We start from the raw sequence: 18,537 nt of genomic DNA, 5'->3' as shown, positions 1-18,537 counted from the left end.
CAGCGAGACTGGAAGCGGGGGAGATTATCTTTTCATCTTTTGCGTTTGTTTGTTTGCTTGTAGATATTAGCACAAACAATATGGTACGTAAGATGATGTGTGAGAAGTGTAATGATACATATTTTATACATGAAGCCATCGTGGGTATCTATCTCTCAGTGTTTTTTTTTCTTCCCTTGACCACCACCAATGCTACCTGGCTACCGGCACGTTCAACCCCCCTCTATTTGACAATGCTGGGTCCATCTCGGCGGTTGTGTCCCTGACGCTTTGGTCCTTTTTGTACTCGGCCTCGAGGGCGCGCTGCATGTCGAAGTCGGCTTGTCGCTCGCGTTTTAGGCGTTGTTGTTCCATGTCGCGGATTACGCCTTGGTGCATGGCCTGTTCTCGGGTCAACCACCTATCCTGGCCATCAAGGTTGGAGGTTTGGGATGAACATACTTGTTGCTCGGCCTTTTGCTGGTAGTGCACGAAGACGACTGTGCCCAGCGCGAAGAGGGAGGTTCCCAGGAGGGTGAGTTTGGAGGCTTTTGACATTTTTTGGTTTGTTTTTGTGACGATTCGTTTTGGGAGAAGTTATTTCCAATCGATTTGTCAGTCGCATTGCGATTGACACATGGGATGATGAGAGGGCGATCAATTCTGCCGGTTCTGACCGCCTGTTTGTTGGGTACTGGCGGCAGGCAAAATGTACGTCAGCGTCAGCGGCAGGGTGAACCCTGGATCCCTGCCTTGCGGGGGGAGCTGTGGTGTGGGAGCTGCTGTTGGTTGCGCAGCAGCGACAACATCGAAACAAGAGCATTGAATCCATCCATCGACCTATCTAGACATTGACATCAACTCAACACGACTTGTAATCACGCCAGCCAGTGCCGCTTTTTCCTCCTTCCCAACCAACCAGCCAACCAACCTTGAGATAACTACAGACCCATACATTAAAGATGGTCTGCCTTGCCATTGCCCCCCGTCGCATCCATCACCGTTGCTAACAGGTTGCTCTGTCTACAGTCGGCCCAAAACTCCGCCGGGATCCAGACCCTTCTCGACGTTTGTTGCCCTTTTGCCAGCATGTATTCCATGACGTGAGTAGTTGACATATTGGTAGGCTGAGAGAGACGCCAGCAAGATTGTGCAAAAGGGTATTCTCCCCCCCCACCCCCCCAACCGCCCGACTGTTATCCCATAAACAAAGTTAACACCCCTCTGTCCGTCCTGTCTAGCTCGCGAGTGTACGTTCCCGTCCCCTTCCCATACCACCACCCCGATCGAGCAACTACTCACAAAAAAACAGACCGCACCAAGCGCGTCCGTGAAGCCCGCGACGAAGCCAAAAAGGAGATTGAAGCCTACCGCGCCAAGAAGGAGGAGGAGTACAAGAAGTTTGAGGCCGAGGTTTGTCTTCTGGAGAGAAAATAGAGGGGGACTGGGTGCTAATGGAAAGTACAGCACACCCAAGGCAACAAGGCCGCCGAGGAAGAAGCCAACAAGGAGGCCGACGCTCAGATCGCCAAGATCAGGGAGGCGGGCAAGAAGAGCCAGGACAAGGTTATCAATGATCTGCTCGAGGCTGTGTTTAACCCCAGGCCGGAGCCTATTGCTGCTTGAGGGGGTGGTCATGATACAGGGGGGGGGGGGGGGGGGTTAGTGAGAGGGGGATTGACAGAGGATAGAAGGAGGGAGCAGTGTATTATTTTTGCGGGCGTTTAGTCACCTAAGATTCACATAATCATTTTGCCATCGCTTTACATTCTTTTCACTGTCCCGTGTGGTTTCTTAATTCATTATTACAACTTCACACTAAAAACCTGACCAACGTACTCAACATCTCCTTCGTCTCCCTCCCATCCTCGCCCCCCTCATCCACCCCCTCAATCTGCTCTTGTATCGTTTTCCTCAACACCCCAAGATCCTCATCCCGGTCGGCCAACAGCTCTTTGATTTTGTCCCTAGCACCATCATCCTCCGCGATGAGCCAGGCAAGAACAACATCTATACTCTGCAGGCAAAACAACCCCGCATCTAGCCTCCTGGAGAAGAACTCATCCTCCATTTCCTCCCTCTCTTTCCTATCCAGCGTGTTATTTTCTTCTTGAATAGCAGCATCCACCACCCCCAACCTGGCAGCGTACTCCCTCCTCAGCTGCACCGTCTTTTCCAATTTCTCATACTCCTTCTCGACAAACTTTGCCAGCGTCCTGATTCGTTCAGGGGACTCGGCTGGTAGGAAACGAAGCATCGAGGCAAATATCCCGATTAGATGCTCCGTTGTCTGCCCTACAGAAGTCTTATTCTTCATAAACATCGTAAACAAAGTCTTCAACCCCCCCTCTGTCACAATCTTGGTTGCCATCTCGGGGGAAAACGCGCATGCGTGGTCGAGCAGTCGTAGTGAGGACGGTTTGGTTATCTTTGGGCCCCCGTCCTTGAGCATAATGAGACAGAGCTCCACCCCTTCTGCTTCGATAAAGGCTTTTTTCCCTTCGGGAGAGGAGACAAGACTGGATAGACACTCGAATGAGTTACGGATGAATTCGGGGGTGTAAGATGATGAGCTCTTGTCTGGGTCGCGTTTGCGGTAGGGGGCGATCTGTTGAAGGAGAATATCCACCGCGTTGAGGGATACGAGACAAGTCCGGTTGGGAAGGGAGGAGGAGACGAGGATGGCCAGGATTTCGGCGGAGTATTGTTTGTTTTGGGAGGTTTCCTTCTCTTGGGGGGTGGAGATGCGGTTCAGGAGGTATTGAACCAGGGGCTTGTCAGAGCCGAGTTTGTCGCATATGGCCGGGGAACTGGAGAGGTTTTCGAGGAGGGAGAGAGCGTGGTATACCCCCTCGCGGTCGGACTCGTTGGTTTCGTCTAGGCGGGAAAAGTTGGAGGTTAGGAGACCTAACAGATCGGCCTCGAGGCAAGCGTTGACGAGGGAAGACCAGTCGGGTTCGGAGGCGGAGACATCTTGGTCTGTGAGCTCGGAGAGGATCTCTACTGCGTCGATGGCGATGTCGGTGTTTTCGTGGGCTAGCAATGAAACGAGGCTGGCGGCGCTGCCGAGCTGGGCGAAGAGGGGGTATAGGGATGGGTGGTCGGAGAGGATGGAGAGGGACTTGATTGCCGAATCCAGGTCGGCTTCCGAGTCGATGAACTTGCTGGGGTCATTTTCGAATTTGGCGCGGAGCTCGGCGTTGCGCGAGATTTTCTTCTCGAAGGAGAGGGCAGTTTTCTTGAGCCAGGAGCCGTCGATCGTTTCGGGGCCTGCGTCGAACACGGTGGATTGTTGATTGGAATCCATAAAGTCGAGGACTTGTTTTTCTGTTTCTGTTATCCCGCCGCCAAAGAATCGGCCTTCTTCGTCGTCGCCGTCGTCATCCTCTGGTGGCGCTGATGGACCGTAGTCGCCATCGTCGTCTTCTGGTGGGGGAGCTGGACCAGCTTTGAGATCGTCGTCTTCTTCTACGTGAGCATGTCGGGAGCCATTGGGGGCGAGTTTGGCTGCTTTGTAGATTTCAGCCGGGGGAAGATCCAGCTTCCGTTTGCTGGGCATGATGACGGTCAATTGCTTGCTGAGAACCTTGAAGGCTTGATGATGGTGCTGGAACGTGTTGTGCCGGCAAAAAGAAAAGGTCAATCGCGCGTCCCGTCACCGATAGCTTGGCGCAAACAGTTTGCGCTCTAACGATGCGCACTGTGCTGACGTGGGTGACCGCCAAGTGCCAGCACAGTGTTCATCTCACCCCTGACTCACGGTCCAGGAAGCCCAACCTCTCACCTTACGCCACAGACATGGAACGATACTTCTACAAAGTCATATTTGAACTTGTCTTGTTTCCATCCAACTTTGACTTTGGCAACCTAAATTTGTAATCTCACCATGCCACCAACTATCATCCTAGTCCGGCACGCCCAGGCCCTTCACAATGTTGACAATAAGTGCCCCTTCTATCTTCCTAATACTACGATGTATTATATCAGAACATATTCAACTAACACCCCCTCCCAGCAACACAAGACTATACCATCCCCGACCCAGAACTCTCCGTCCTAGGCCGCTCCCAATGCAACTCCCTCAAACAAAACCTCGTCCCCAAAATCACCGGCCCCAACCCCGAGCTCGAAGTAGGCCTCATCATCGTCAGCCCCATGCGCAGAACCATCGAGACAGCCCTCCTAGCCTTTGGCGATTTAGGCATCCCCTTTGAAGCTCACGCCGGGTGGCAAGGTATTCCCCGCTCCCTCCCTTTTCATTACCCAACAATATGACTAACTTCCCCCCAGAAAACTCAACCCAACCCTGCGACACAGGCACCCCAATCCCCTCTCTAAAGTCTGAATTCCCTCAGGTAAACTTTGACCACGTCGACCCAGTCTATCCCGACAAAACCTCCCCGTCTGGGAAAAAGTATTTCAACACTAAACAAGCCATCATGGCCAGAGGGCAAGAGGTTCTCAGGGATTTGAAACAACGAAAAGAAAAGGCGATCATCGTCGTGTCACATTCGGGGTTTTTGCGAGCGGGGGTTACGGGGAGGTGGTACATGAATGCTGATTACAGGGTGTTTGATTTTGCGGATGAGGACGAGGGAAATGTAAAGATCCAGGAGAGGGAGTGGACTGCCAAGGAGGGGGGGTTGGGGTGGAGTTTTGAGGAGAGGGTCGAGTTGGGGGATGGGTTGGTGGATGAGATTGAGGAGCCGGTTTTGGATTAGGTGAGACGGATAGGAGGGTTTATGAATGGCAGTAAAATGAAATGGATTCAGTAGGGTATAGTTTTGGTCCTTTCTAGTGAGCGTCTAGGCACCGTTGAGCGAGCGTCCCATCTCTAGGCCTTCGGCGTAGATCCCAACTTTGCTGTCAATGGCGAAACCTTCCTCGGCTAGCCTTCTGATTTGGGAGTGTAGACTGGCAAGCGGGACCCAGAATGGCTCGATGAACTCGCCGTCTTCGAGTTCGGCGACGGGGGTCTGGTTTTCTGGTTTGCCCGTGTCGATGGTGGCGTGGATGAAGACTGTTTTGGCGCTGGGTGTTTGTTAGTATTCTGTCTATTCATATTGTAGAAATAAACCTACGCCGAAGATGCGGGTGCTGTTCAATGTTAGCGTATCCTTCTCCACATAACAACAGTTAGAAGAAACAAACTCACATCCAAACATCACCATACTCCCCCCAACCTTGCCCATCACCTCCCCGACATACCCCGTCTCCTCTCTCAGCTCTCTCAGCGCACACGTCTCGATGCTCTCGTTGGGATCGACCAGTCCGGCGGGGAACTCGATGCAGACCTTGCCCGCTGGTGGCCGGAATTGTTTCTCTAGGAGAATCTCCTTCCTGCTTGGGTCTGATGAGCAAGAGCGGACGGCGATGATGTGGACAGAGTCGACGCCGCCCGGGCTGGATTTAGGGGTGGTGGTGCGGTGGATGGCTTCCCATTGGCGCGTTTGTCCGTCGGGGGTGAGGTATTCTATTCTAATTTTGGGGTTATTACTTTGAGTTGAGTGTGAGGAGAGTGAATAGCTCACTGGACTAGGTTGAGCCAGCGGGCGTCTTTGTTTTCCTGAGTGAGATGTTAGACATGTGAGAAGGAGGGGAGGTGGAAGTATGGGATACACCAGATGGGGTAATGAGGATAGGCCTACCAGTGGTTTCACGGAAACAATTCTCGCGGCTGATGGATCGGTTCCTGAAGACATGTTGACTTTGGCCTACACCTATAAATGTGGTACGTGACAATTGCCGAGCATCAGATGAACTTCAATGACGTCGGATTAAGCGTGTGGGGAAGACTGTGCGGGAGATGGAGGCACTGTGTCGGACACTGTTACCCACACCCCTAACCGTGATGGACTCGGGGGTAAAAGGGGGCAGTCACCATGAGAAAAGGATAGAAAGAGGTTACATGTGTCTAGAGATCATGAGGCGTCGTGAACAAGTTTTAGTTGTAAAAGTAAACGTTCATCGAGCCACAGCGATAACCCCAGTCATTACCGCTCAAACACTACCTTATCCACATGGCTTAACAGGTGGCTTTCCTGAGCGAAATTTCAGGAAATTTAATGCCTTAAGTTCGAATAGTGAGATGGTTTGAGTGTAGCGAAGTCGTTTAAAAGTGTCAATAGGCATGCTCAACTCAGCGCTGCCTGCCTGCTTTTATTCTAACCTTACTTCGCGGATATGAGCTTCCGTCCAGTTAAGCTCTCTTGCAGGATTAGATGAGTATAGTGAGTTAGGTCTTTATGTGGAGATCTCAATACTTACCTAAGAATATCCCCCATGACCCTTAGATACGCTTGGGGCTCATCTCGTGTGACACCATGCCGTGGTGAGACACCGCCGATCTCGCGACGGTTCCTCTTTCCAAGTCTGCACTAGATATTGAGGACCGATAATATTCCGCTCGTTCGTACTTCCTCTGTTTCCATGTCAGCTGCCAGACTGTGAAAGCTGCACGTGGAGCTATCTACCTCGTATCTATTTAGGTACCAGCAGATCTTGAAGCCCCAACCAAAGTCACTTTGCCTCCACAGATTTAGGGTACTGATGCCACGTGGAGTGGTGGTGGGTGGTGGATGGCTTTCTCGAGAATTTCGAGCGTCTTGATGTCATGTCTCACACGGATAGCCACCACGTATATCCTTTTATATTCCATATCCATGTTGTTTTCTTCCATTTCGAAGTTGTGGTTTTCATTTCCGTTTTGTTCTTTTCCATTTCGATGTCGACCTGGTTGTGTTAGGTAACCAGGACACGCTCCCCTGATGTTATTGCTCCCAGTCCTCTCCACAGTTCCTCGTCTTCCTCACGAATATTTGAAATTGCCCATCATTCAAAGCCCCTCCCCGTTGGATTTCTCCACTCTAGGCGGGTGCGGCTGTCCAAGATCTTCCACCAAGACTCCGCATGCGGCGTTGCTCTGCATTTGAGTAGAGTGAACTTGCGCGCCATCAACCATGCCCATTTGTTCGTTTGCAGCCGGAGTGCACGCTTGAAGTTCTTTCGGAAAGTCGAAATAGAACCCATCATCTAGTGCAGTCTGTAGAGGTGCAAGACGGAGATGGTGGTGCTCTCCTGGTCCAGCCGTAACAGGACCAAGGTTCGATATTATCGCTGACGGAACCGTTCGCGGTGAGATGGGCTCCTCATAGAGGTATGACGATGCCGACCGATTCCACTCAACACTTCCAAATGGAACCCGGGGGAAGTCTATACCCCTCTGACCTTGGCCCCACATGTCCTGTTCCAAGTCTTCGCTTGCCGAAAGTGCCCCTGTGATGGCTGAAACAAAGGTGTTAATTGTCCGCCTCACCTCGCACTTGTCCTGAGGTATCCAACAATGTTTGAATAGCCGAGGGAAGACTTCTTTCTTGTGGAATTCGCAGTAATCAGTCGCCACTCCTAGATGCCCCCTTCTCGGGGGCGGCTCAGGCGTGAAACCACTGGGACAGATCACGTAGGAATATGGAGGCCATTTCCCCGGGCTCTCTCTCACTCTCGCACGATAAACGTCGCAGTGGAGGGTCCACGGCTTTTCGGTATTGAGAAACACACAACCTGGGTATGGACAAGTTGCGCGTTGCAGGTCACAGCACATGTGGTTAGATAGCGCTCCCAAAAGAACGAGTGCGTACCTGGCGAATGAAAAACAGCCTTTCATGCTGAGGACTATCAAGTCGGCAGCGATGAGGTAGATGAGGAATGGTGCGATGTTTTGATTGTGACTCAGCGGTAAATACAAGGAAAGGCAAGAAAACCTGACACAAAAAGAAAACTTGATTTATAGTGAGGCTCTGCAATTTAGTGTTGCCTCATCCCGCCACGCACCAGCAAGTGATCTGAATCGTGCATTACCACCGTAAATAATTTTCCACAAGTAGAATTGAAAGAAGGTGCCTTCCGCCTGGCGCAGTAATGTTGGCGGCAGCTACCAACTCTAGGACCCTCATCTATGATATGATCATTGTTGCCAGGCAGCCCAGCATGTAGAAAACCACCAGCACCGAACTTGGCCTTTTAAACATCTCAAAATGAAGGCCATATGTAACCCTAACCTCTGTAGGGGGCAATGTGCGGGGATAAAGTCTCTACCTTATGCAAGACGAACATTCTCGATCACATCCACCTGGCGTTTAGGTGGGTACGGGTAGGCAAACATATTAAGCCCCTTAACTCAACAGCTGATTCAACGTGCGGAGGGTGGCGTTTGTGGGAGGTGTTGCTCCCGGTGGATATTCAGTCAGGTTGCTCCCTAGGGCTTCTGCCCTGTGGGCCGCCACAGGTTCTGTTGGGTGTAGACCCTGCCTGGGAGGGGGTGTGGGAGGTAGGATTCTGCTCTCCGGAGCTGAATTTCCCAGTGCTGTACAGTACCATCGCTTTTCTCACAGTTCTGTTGGCACGCTCGACAGCGTGCCACAAGCTCATCAAAATGTTCACCAGATTTTGGGTTAAAGTTTAACGAGGTGTTCGAGCACCATAATTCCTTCATCAGACTTGAGCGAAGGTTTTCAAACCTTCCCCCAACCTTCCTTGGTATCGACAATCTTCCTCTGCCACCGAAAAAAAAGCCATCCAGAAATAGGACAACGTCCATCAAACTATACCGTCCCATCAGCCCATCATCTCGAAGCAGGTGATGATGCATTCCCGTCGCTCCCTGCTGTCGCCCCACTCCTCGCAAGGGAGACGGTCGTCCGGCTCGCCACATAAATAACTCCTTCCTTCGTCTTCTCCCGACATACAACATCGCCAAAGAAAGTCTCATCACCCGTTGCGGGATCAACGACAACGACTTTCATCCCATCCAACACCAAGAACTTGTTAAGGTTAGGCATATCGGCATATACAGACGACACAACCATCGCGATGACCGCCGCAGAGATTAGTACTACCGCCGACACGATGAAAGCAACCACAGTCCAAGTAGCCGGGGCGACATAGCTCGACTGGATGGCTGGGGACCCTCGAAAGGTGTTCTCTGGTGGCAGCCCAGGTACTGTCTCGTTGGGTCTCCACGGCACGGAACCATCGATGGAAATAGCCCGATAGACTGGGTTAAACATATACAACACCGTTGCAAAGAGGTTACGAAGCATGTCCATGGAGAGTTGGTTGTCAAAGTACCTCTCGCTGTAGGCCAGTTGGATTCTCCACGCGAGCGAAGCTGTGAGCTGTTGGTTCACGGCGTTGGGGGCGCACCATCGGGAGATTTGGGTCGAATTTGTGGGGAAGGGGCAGAGAAGGAGGGCGAATGCGTCGAGGAAGTCTTCAGGGGCGATTATCTGCTTGATTGGACTAGCTTGGTTGGACAGCTCGATGATGGTCTGGGTGTGACGGTCTGTCACAAGGTCTACGTTCAGTCGATACAGTTCGATGACAGATGAAAAGGCCGGGAAGGAATCCCACCCTGGATAGGCCGGATCAAGGGTGCAATTGCCGGTCTTGTCCACGTTGCTACCACATTCTCGGATGCCTTGAGGACGGGAATAAACGTTAGCATGCCGACGCGCTGAAGACTTTGGGAAACCCGGAGCTACTCACCTGCCAACAACCGTCCATCATCTCCATCGTTCTTCACACAAATTTGAAGCGAGCCATCAACCGCACCCAGCGGGCTTTGAGAGGTGAACACCCGACACTGGTCGTCAGTCCAGGAGGCATACGGCAACGAATGGTTGAACGAGGTCTCCCAGCCATCGATTTGATACGCCGGCGCGTTCTCAATTACATAGGCGTGGTTGTCAGTCAATTGCCGCGGTACAAAAGCCCAAGGCTGAACAAGGGTTGTCCCCCCGGACAAGATGTACGACTGACAGCTATCCTCCCGACTACATTCCTCACCTATTGGCGTGGTAGTCACCGTGATGGTTGGGTCTTGAAGGATACCAAAAACCTGTCGATAAGTGGATGGGTCACCAGGCTGGAACCAACCCGCGCTCACGTTGAACGCCCCCAACCCACCGGTGACGTCTGCCCATGCTGTTGGGCGGAAGGAGTCTTTGTTCTCGATCATGGCCATGAGAATCAAGCCTGGGAATTGGACAAACAACCAAACGAAGATGCGGATGAAACTCCAGAACCGAGCGCTGAATCGAGGCCGCCATTTCCATTTCGTCCTGACTAACCTCCTCAGCCTCATCAACTTCGTCTCCTCTCCCGGCTGCACCCCAGAAGAAAATAACACCCTCCACCAGCTCCCGAACCCGGAACCCATCACCAGGAACGTCAACATGTTCCCTCGGCCTTGCTGCAGTAATGGACCCCATTGCAGTCGTTCCCAGGCGTCGTCGGTTACGCCGGCGAGTGCCCAGTCTGTGAACTTGGCTACTATTGTCAGGAGGAGAATGCCGGAGGGGATCGGGATTCTGGCGAGGGGCCAGTCGAGGTTGTGGGCTTGCCAGGAGATGAGGGTGACGAAGATGAAGAGGAGGAGGGTGATGAGGAGGATGGTGGGGGCTTTGAGGTGTTTATGGAGGTGGGTGATGACGGGGGGTGTTGGGAGGGTTGATAGCCGAGTGAGGAGTTTGGTGAGACGGGTTGAGAGGGTTGGGGAGGAAGGAGTGAAGGTGGTGGAAGATGGGTTGGATGGTTGCTGGTTGGGAATGGTTGAGATTGGGGAAGTGACGGGAGTTTGAGGGGTTGCGGAGTTGGTGAGAGGTGGTTGAGGAGGGGTTGTCGGTGGTGGGACTGGTGTTGTTGGTGCCGCTGGATTATGTTGAATGTTTGGTGGGGAGGTCGGGATGTTGCTCGTGGTGTTTGGGATTAATGGAGATGGTGGTAATGGGTCGTTGTGATGATTTGAGTCAATGTTGGGGGAATACGGGGTGGCAGCTGAAGCATGAGGTAAGAGGTCTTGGAGTAAAACTGGAGCATCTCGGGCATTTGCTCCAGGTCGATCTGGAGCTCGACTTGCTCGCCGCATGGTCGATCGCGGACTTGACACCACACGACCAACCCAAGCAAAAGCCTCGACCTTGGCTCCATCCAGAGAAGAGCCACTTTATAACCAGCTATTTTAACTCACGGCCTTGGATTCCTGTCTCTATTAGTCGCCAGCACACGTCAGGCAGCTCCCCACGCTTCTTCACACCCACTTCATGATGGTGGTCCAGCTTCAGCCACCACGTTGCAATCTCGCCATGATAGCACCTGTCACATAATAAGCATTTCAGATATCAGCCCCTATATCGAACGCCACCTTCTCGTGAACTTTGATCGACTTGAGCTATCCGGAGGTGGTGTTTCGAACAGGAAACTCGGTCTATCGCAGGCGGGGTCGGATCGACGGTTACACCAACTCAAGGTGTATGCAATCGCACGATCGCTGATAGCGGGCAGCTTTTGACGATACCTGCTGAGTGGCAAAGTCCCAGAAGGCACATATATAGGTACCTAATTCCCCTCATTCGAAAATGGCACTCATCCATCGTTTCGCCTTTCCCGGTTTGCAGCCTCCCACCGACAATCAATCCGCCTCGGAACCGAAAATGAAGCTCTCAACCTTTCTCTTCCTATCCCTTACCACCCAAACCATCGCCTTAAACCCTGCCAAACCCCTCCGGCGCCAGGACGGACCGTCCCTCCTCTGCCCAGTCCCGTGCGACTCAACATGGTGCTGTCTAACCGGCCAAACCTGTCAAGAGAACTCAAACTCTGACATTCCCTACGCGTGTGACGACCCCCTCCTACAAACCACAGAGGAGCCCTTCGCACTGGAGACGTTCATTTCGGTGATAAGCTCGATCGAGTCGGATGTCGTATCGCTCGGATGCAGTCTGGAGGGGGTGCCGAGTGGGAGCTCGTGCAGTATCACCGTGACACCGTTGACGAGCTACACCTTTGAGACTGGGCTGCCTACTGAACGGCCGACGCCGAGGCCGGACAATGTCGTGAGTAGTAGTACCAGCAGCGCTGGGGTTGGGGAGAATGGAAGGAGAGGGGGAATGGATGGGGGTTTGCTGGGTGCCGGGTTGGGGATGGTGATGGGGTGGTTGGTTTGAAACTGGGGGGGTGATTTTGGTTATGGCGGTGGGTTTGTACGGGGTTGTGATGCTGACGGGAGGGGAGGGTGGTTCTTGGTGATCAGTTGCATGGGTTGATGTAGGTAGCTAAGTTTGAGGGCGCTTGTTGGAGGGTAAAGCGAGGCTTTGTGTGGTACGACATGTGATAATAAATGTTCTAAAGGTACCCACATCAAACTGATGAAAGTATATCCGCCAACATGGTGTTTGTTTCTCCTGATTTCGGGCAAGGTACAACCCCTCTCCATGCCCCATTAACAATGTGTGTATTTTAGGAAGTAACTACATGTAGAGGTAAGTACCGCAGGCATGAAAGCACTCGAACATACTTCAAACCACACCTAATCTAGCAAACAGTCTCTCTTCTTGCCTTTGCCTCCCTTCTTCGGCTTCTCGTACTTGACAGTCTCGAAACCGGCCAGAAGCGTTCCTCTCGACCCATCCACATACCCCGCGGCAGCGATCTCCAACGCAATCCAGGCTGGGTCAGTGGTCAAGGCGCCGAGAACAGAGGGATCGCTGACGTAGTAAGTCGAGATGGAGTCATACTGCGGCACCGTCCAGCCGGGAGGGATGGCGCCTGCGGCAATGGCTCGTGCTGAAGGTGGCGTCAAGGTCTACGGTGGAGATGTTAGGCCGCTGATTCGATGGTGGTATATTTTACCTAGGTATCTATCTCACCTCGGTCCAAACAGCAACGCCATGCTTGGCCACAAGTGGCTTCACCTTGGGATAGCGAGAGTTGACGAGAAAGGCGGCGAAGGCGTCCCACGTGACGTTGTTTCGCTTGTAGATTCCAACCTCAAACTTGTACAGTTGGTTCGATTGGCCTCCCTGAGCGTTGATCTCGTCGCGAAGATGCAGCTCCTGAGCGGGTGGAATGTTGAGACTGTGTACTGAGCTTTGAAGTCCCAGCAGGGGCACCACGAGAGAAAAGAGTGTCTTGAGCTGCATTGTGGATAGCCGCAAGTGTGTTGGAGAAGATGCAAAAGAGAGTGGGATCTGGTGGCTGCGGCGAGACAGGCAATCGGCGAGCTTTTGTACTCCCTTGGCCCGTGGATAGTGGCGCCCTGATCGTTGCTGATCGCCCCAACCTCTTGAGAGAATCAATAGTGTCGACAAGTATGATCATGTTTGGCTCAAATGGGGAACAGTATTTATTCAAATGCAGCTCAGCATGCAGCTGTGAGTGGGTGATCGGCGTCAGCGACGTGGCCCTGCGGCGAAGCAGCCTGGCTGACAGTGCTCCTGGCACTGGACAACAAACACAACAAAGCTGAAATGTTATTACACTTGACACTGTGCGAGATCGATGTCCTCGGTATTACCTACTCATTCACTCCTGCCACGCAACTTCAATGATGCCCAGAGCTGATCCCTTGGGCTCAACCACGCGCGAGACCACAAATCGCGGATCGGCATCGACGACAAGTGCCTCCCACTCCTCGGCTGTCCTCTCTTTTCCATTAAAAAGGTTGGCCATGTGGACATCGCTCGCCCTGGTCACCGCCGCCTTTGGTCAGCCTCGAATGCTTCTTTTACCGGACATGCAAACAATGGGACATCGCTTACCTCAAATCCTGTTCCCGCCACTGTGCTACTGTTCCTGGCTTCGGAAAGATGACGTCCTGGATGACAAGCCTTGTTCCAGTTCGCATCAGAGGGATCTGTGCTCTCAGCAGACGGACACAGTACTTGTCAGGCCAGATATGCAGCACCCAACGGAGCAGTACGATATCAACTGGCTGTGTGCTAGACATCTGGGGAGCAAAGGTATCTTCTACGACCGCGACGTTCAACCGTTCCTCCACATCGGCTGGCACTGCTCCAGCCGCCGGAACAGGCAGAGCTTGTGCCGTGTCTTGCACCGTGACCTGCAAGTTGGGGAATCTTCGAGCAAGTTCAACAGCGACTTGGAAATAGGAGGCCCCCGCCACCGCCAGAACACGCGCCGATCCAAGACTTGCCCAGTCGAAGTATTCTGTCAGGTAAGAAGGCGAGTACTCGGGCTTCATGGCGTAGATGCTCATGGCGCGACCGAACCTGGCGGCCCGGGCGGGGTCGCTGCCGAGGATCTCAAAGGCGGTGGCAACTGTACCATTCGCCAGGGCAAACCCCGTCTCTGACGGCTCTGAGGACTCGGGCCACTTTTCTAGGGCGTCAAGCATCTTGATCGCAGCCGGCCACATCTCATGGGTTCCGTTCCTCAGCCAAGCGTTCAACACCGGGTTGGTTTGAAGGGCTTTGGAGGCTTTGGTATGGGCGACCATGCCGGGTTGGGGCTCGTGGAACACGTGCATCGTCATGGCATGTCGCAGTAGACGGCTGACGATGGATTCAGTCAGCCCTGGGACCTTTGCAGCAATATCACCAAAGGAGATCTGTCCGCCCGCCGGCACCATGTCGGCGACACTGAAGCGGGTTATGAACTGGAGGCACACCATATTGTTGTGCTGCTCTGCATCAGTGTCTAGTTCTGCCATTCATGACATGGTTTGGGGTGTTCGGGGTGCGAATCTTACTCCCGTCTTTTTGTAGAGCAAGGCCATGGGCTCGAGCAACAGATCATACAGCTCGGCGGCAGCGTCGACGATGACGTCCCGAACATCATCCGTTTCTGACGGGTAAGGAGCAGGGGCATCCTCCGCAAACGAGGGTGAGGGAACATCCTTGGCGCGCAGAATACTGTCCAGGTGGGCTGCCGAGTGGCTGATTCTATCTGCGAGCTCCAAGATTCTTGGCTTGGAGCACGACGGCGTTGATGATCCAGGCATACTGAAACGAGATGGGAAAGAAAGCGATGAGTGAACGGTAGGTAGGTAAGGTATGCACTCCTGCAAGTCAGCCTCCAGCTGGGTGATGGCGCCCAGGATAAGGTCGGTCAGCACATATACCTGCCTGCGTTTTGCGGTTGTTGTCTTGGGGACACACGATGATACCCCGATATAGAAATATTGCTCCAAGCCGAAACGCCTTTCCATTGATCACGAAAACAAGGTAAGACGGCACCGCCGCCCCGATGCATGTCAGCGGTGCACCATGCGTATCGAATCACCAACTATCGCTTTTCGGCTTACCCAACGGGGTACTACGCCCTGGCTGCATGTTGATGCGGAAAGGAGGAGGGGTACAACAAGCACGGTGAAAAGGGGTGTGTGCAAAAGCGGGTGAACTGGCGATTCGGCCGATCTCACCATGGTTCGTCTGATTTCGGTCTCGGCCAAACTGACCTCGCCAAGGCGTGGCGGCTTCACGTTTCGGGGTTCTTTACCAGATAGCAGGTGTCTTGTAGGTTGAGTAGGTACCTACCTAGGTATGGGTATGAGACAGCTACCTACCTACTTTAATCACACCCTCAAGAGAGACTAGAGAACATTTTAAAGCAAAGACAATACCGCCCACCAGCCTACCCATCACTTTGCGCATCCATCAAGATGAAGCCCTCGCCTCATCACACCGGAATAGCGACCCTAGAGGACCTCTTGCAAAGCCGAGCAAGAAGCAGCCCGTGCCAACGCCTTCTGTTCTACGCCCCGGGAAACCCCAGCACTCCGACGGACATATCATATGCCCACCTGCTGGCTCTGGCAACCTCAAACTCGCGAGCCGTCCGTGCTCTCCCATCATTCCGAGAGCAGAAGCCAATCCTGCTTCATCTGGACAACCACCAAGACACAATCCTTTGGTTTTGGTCCGTTCGGATGGCCAGAGGGCTCCCCGTACTCTCTACTCCATTCAGCAATGCCCCAGGTTACCGCAAAAAGCACATCAAGGGCCTTTCAAACCTTCTAGAGTCTCCGATCTGCATCACACGGACTGGAAATGTCTCTCTCTTCGACGGCGTGGATCATGACCTTGAAATCGTGACTGTTGAGCTGTTGGAAGAGGGCAGCAGGAAAGGACACAAAGAAGATGGATTGGATCGGAACGGCCTACCACGAGCACAGGGAGATCCAAACTCCCTGGCCATGCTGATGCTGACATCGGGGAGCACGGGCAACGCCAAAGCCGTGTGTCTGACTCACAGCATGGTGTTGGCATCAGTAGCAGGGAAGTCAGGGGCATGTGTTCTTCCGCCCGGTCGCCCGTTTCTGAATTGGATCGGCCTCGACCACGTCGGAGCCTTGATTGAGATACACATTCACGCCCTGTGGGAAAACGTTGACCAGGTTCACGTCGGAACTGCCGATGTTGTATCGTCACCGTTTCTCTTCTTGGACCTTCTGAGTCGCCATCGTGTCTCCCGGTCCTTTGCGCCCAACTTCTTCCTGGCCAGTCTCGTATCAGCCAGCAAGAGGCAGCCGGAGCAAAACACCAAGCAGTGGAATCTTTCAAGCTTGGCATTTCTTGTGTCTGGGGGAGAGGCAAATGACATGCAGACATGCGTGGAAGCCTCGGCGCTTCTCGAACGGTACGGCGCGCCCAGGAATGTTATAGCCCCCGGGTTTGGAATGACCGAGACATGCGCTGGCTGCATCTACAGTACAAGCTGTCCAGACTATGATCTCGAGAGGGGCTACCCCGTTGCCTCACTCGGCACATGCATACGTGGCATGGAGATGCGAGTCCAAGTCAGCTGGGGATCTGGGCCTGAATCGGATCGGCAAAGAAGAAACGCCCTGCCAAATGAGCCGGGCGATCTCGAGGTACGGGGCACCATGGTCTTTGGATCGTACTACAGAAACCCGGCGGCTACGGAGCAGGCATTTACGGAGGATGGGTGGTTCCGCACCGGGGACCGCGCTCTGTTGGATTCTGATGGCCGCCTATGTCTGGTAGGACGTGTGAAAGAACTGGTCAACATCAACGGGGTGAAAACGCCCATCGCCGATATCCAGTTGCTCCTCGAACAGGCTGTTCAGGGGAAGGAAGTTGTCTCGCGTCTTTTCGTCTTCCCATCCAATAATGCTCACACGGAGCAGGTGACGGTTGCCTATGTGCCGGCCAAAATCGAATGGGAAGCCGAGGACGTTGCCATCCGAATGGCTGAGGTTGACAGAAGCCTAACGGAAGCCTGTCTATTGGCCACCGCCTCTCGCCCACTCATCTTTGCCTTGACCCCTGAATCAATGCAACTGCTGCCAACAACAACATTGGGAAAGATTTCACGAGCCAAGATGAGATCTCTCTTTGAGAGAGATCTCTTTGCCGTTGATGTAGCCCGACACCGCGACCTGGTAAACGGTGTCAACAGAAAGGGGACGCCCAGGAACTCCAAGCTGACGGATGTGGAGGCCGGCATCCTCCAAGACTTTACCAGAGAACGACGAGGTAATTTGGAGAGCGGATGTGACCTCGATACTCCTGTATGGGAGCTGGGCTTCACGTCCATGGACCTCATCCGCCTGAAACACGCCCTCGACAAGCGGTTCACCGTGTCATTACCCGTCATCGCCATCATGAAGAACCCCACCGCTCGTGCCCTAGCAGCAGTAGTCGAGGACGCCCTCCAGCAAAACAAAAAACCCCAACCCATCCCAACCCCCCTTACCAACCCAGCCACCTCGCTCCCCAACTACGACCCTGTCATCATCTTCCGCCCACCACCCGCCAACCCCCCCTCTCCCGAAAACCAAGCCCCCACCCCCCTCTGGCTCATCCACCCCGGCGTGGGCGAAGTCCTGGTGTTCATCCCCCTCGTCCACCACCTTTCCCTCTCCTCCCCCCGAAGACCAATCTACGCCCTCCGCGCCCCCGGCTTCGAGCCGCCCAATCCCCATCACGAACCCTCCCCCCCCCAGTTGTTCACCTCCATCACCCAAGCCGTAACCTTTTACGCATCGGCCATCAAACGCCACCAACCCAGAGGGCCGTACTGCCTGGCGGGTTACTCCTACGGCTCCATGTTCGCCTTCGAGATGGCCAAGCTCCTCCAGAAAGCCGGCGACAGCGTCAAGTTCCTCGGCGTCCTCAACCTGCCCCCGAGGATCAAGGAGAGGATGAGGTACCTGAACTGGAACCGGTGCCTGATCAACCTCGCCTACTTCCTCGGCCTGGTCGCGGGGGAGGAGGAGACGGAGGAGCTGGACCGGATGCTGGCGCGGGAGGGGGACAAGGGCAGGGCTTTGCGGGTGGTGCTGGATGTGGCGGATGGGGGGAGGTTGGCGGAGCTGGGGCTGGGCGGGGGGGATTTGGCTCGGTGGGCGGATGTGGCGTATGGGCTGCAGAGTATTGCTGTGGATTATGAGCCAGAGGCTGGGGAGATTGATGGGGGGATGGATGTGTTTTATGCTGTGCCGCTGAGGGCCGTGGCCGAGACGAGGGAGGTTTGGTTGAGGGATCATTTGATGGGGTGGAGGGAGTTTGTCTGTTTGCGTGAGGGAGTTGGCGGCGGCGGTGGCGTGAGGTTTCACGGTGTTGGGGGGGCGCACTACACCATGATTGGGCCTGAGTTTGTGGAGGGGTTTGCCGAGGTGTTTGTGAGGGCTATGAGGGAGAGGGGGGTGTAGTCTTTGTCTCTTTTTCACACGCTTAGTGTCTCTTTTATGTGTTTGGCTTGTGATGCATTGTTTAGTACCTGGGTGTCTAGGTAGGT

The 18,537-nt window shown here is 53.7% G+C and overlaps 10 protein-coding genes across 10 annotated transcripts; 4 read left to right on the top strand and 6 right to left on the bottom strand.

The window, feature by feature from the left end:
* Positions 1-192: 192 nt before the first annotated feature.
* On the bottom strand, positions 193-537 carry PODANS_4_1690 (uncharacterized protein; the record flags this gene model as incomplete). Its single annotated transcript, XM_001903752.1, has 2 exons — positions 193-381; positions 442-537. The coding sequence occupies 2 exons, from the start codon at positions 535-537 to the stop codon at positions 193-195; spliced, it is 285 nt and encodes a 94-aa protein (XP_001903787.1).
* Positions 538-941: 404 nt separating this feature from the next.
* Positions 942-1,605, top strand: PODANS_4_1680 (uncharacterized protein; the record flags this gene model as incomplete). Its single annotated transcript, XM_001903751.1, has 6 exons — positions 942-944; positions 1,009-1,047; positions 1,106-1,139; positions 1,221-1,229; positions 1,292-1,392; positions 1,447-1,605. 6 exons carry the CDS (start codon positions 942-944, stop codon positions 1,603-1,605), a joined length of 345 nt encoding a protein of 114 aa, XP_001903786.1.
* Positions 1,606-1,792: 187 nt separating this feature from the next.
* Positions 1,793-3,538, bottom strand: PODANS_4_1670 (uncharacterized protein; the record flags this gene model as incomplete). The annotated part of the gene is made up of 1 exon (XM_001903750.1): positions 1,793-3,538. One exon carries the CDS (start codon positions 3,536-3,538, stop codon positions 1,793-1,795), a length of 1,746 nt encoding a protein of 581 aa, XP_001903785.1.
* A 373-nt stretch (positions 3,539-3,911) lies between these two features.
* Positions 3,912-4,700, top strand: PODANS_4_1660 (uncharacterized protein; the record flags this gene model as incomplete). The annotated part of the gene is made up of 3 exons (XM_001903749.1): positions 3,912-3,924; positions 4,004-4,213; positions 4,270-4,700. The coding sequence occupies 3 exons, from the start codon at positions 3,912-3,914 to the stop codon at positions 4,698-4,700; spliced, it is 654 nt and encodes a 217-aa protein (XP_001903784.1).
* Positions 4,701-4,784: 84 nt separating this feature from the next.
* Positions 4,785-5,681, bottom strand: PODANS_4_1650 (uncharacterized protein; the record flags this gene model as incomplete). The annotated part of the gene is made up of 3 exons (XM_001903748.1): positions 4,785-5,010; positions 5,061-5,076; positions 5,135-5,681. 3 exons carry the CDS (start codon positions 5,679-5,681, stop codon positions 4,785-4,787), a joined length of 789 nt encoding a protein of 262 aa, XP_001903783.1.
* Positions 5,682-9,514: 3,833 nt separating this feature from the next.
* PODANS_4_1640 (uncharacterized protein) lies at positions 9,515-10,903 on the bottom strand (the record flags this gene model as incomplete). The annotated part of the gene is made up of 1 exon (XM_001903747.1): positions 9,515-10,903. The coding sequence occupies one exon, from the start codon at positions 10,901-10,903 to the stop codon at positions 9,515-9,517; it is 1,389 nt and encodes a 462-aa protein (XP_001903782.1).
* A 490-nt stretch (positions 10,904-11,393) lies between these two features.
* PODANS_4_1630 (uncharacterized protein) lies at positions 11,394-11,981 on the top strand (the record flags this gene model as incomplete). The annotated part of the gene is made up of 1 exon (XM_001903746.1): positions 11,394-11,981. The coding sequence occupies one exon, from the start codon at positions 11,394-11,396 to the stop codon at positions 11,979-11,981; it is 588 nt and encodes a 195-aa protein (XP_001903781.1).
* Positions 11,982-12,343: 362 nt separating this feature from the next.
* PODANS_4_1625 (uncharacterized protein) lies at positions 12,344-12,956 on the bottom strand (the record flags this gene model as incomplete). Its single annotated transcript, XM_001903745.1, has 2 exons — positions 12,344-12,619; positions 12,684-12,956. 2 exons carry the CDS (start codon positions 12,954-12,956, stop codon positions 12,344-12,346), a joined length of 549 nt encoding a protein of 182 aa, XP_001903780.1.
* A 382-nt stretch (positions 12,957-13,338) lies between these two features.
* On the bottom strand, positions 13,339-14,776 carry PODANS_4_1620 (uncharacterized protein; the record flags this gene model as incomplete). The annotated part of the gene is made up of 3 exons (XM_001903744.1): positions 13,339-13,501; positions 13,575-14,455; positions 14,525-14,776. 3 exons carry the CDS (start codon positions 14,774-14,776, stop codon positions 13,339-13,341), a joined length of 1,296 nt encoding a protein of 431 aa, XP_001903779.1.
* A 660-nt stretch (positions 14,777-15,436) lies between these two features.
* PODANS_4_1610 (uncharacterized protein) lies at positions 15,437-18,451 on the top strand (the record flags this gene model as incomplete). The annotated part of the gene is made up of 1 exon (XM_001903743.1): positions 15,437-18,451. The coding sequence occupies one exon, from the start codon at positions 15,437-15,439 to the stop codon at positions 18,449-18,451; it is 3,015 nt and encodes a 1,004-aa protein (XP_001903778.1).
* Positions 18,452-18,537: the final 86 nt, after the last annotated feature.

The sequence above is a fragment of the Podospora anserina genome, chromosome 4 (assembly GCF_000226545.1).
Source record: "Podospora anserina S mat+ genomic DNA chromosome 4, supercontig 1".
NCBI classification, from domain to species: Eukaryota; Fungi; Ascomycota; class Sordariomycetes; order Sordariales; family Podosporaceae; genus Podospora; species Podospora anserina.
Note: the sequence above shows the minus strand (reverse complement) of the source record. Positions and strands in the feature narration are given on the sequence as shown.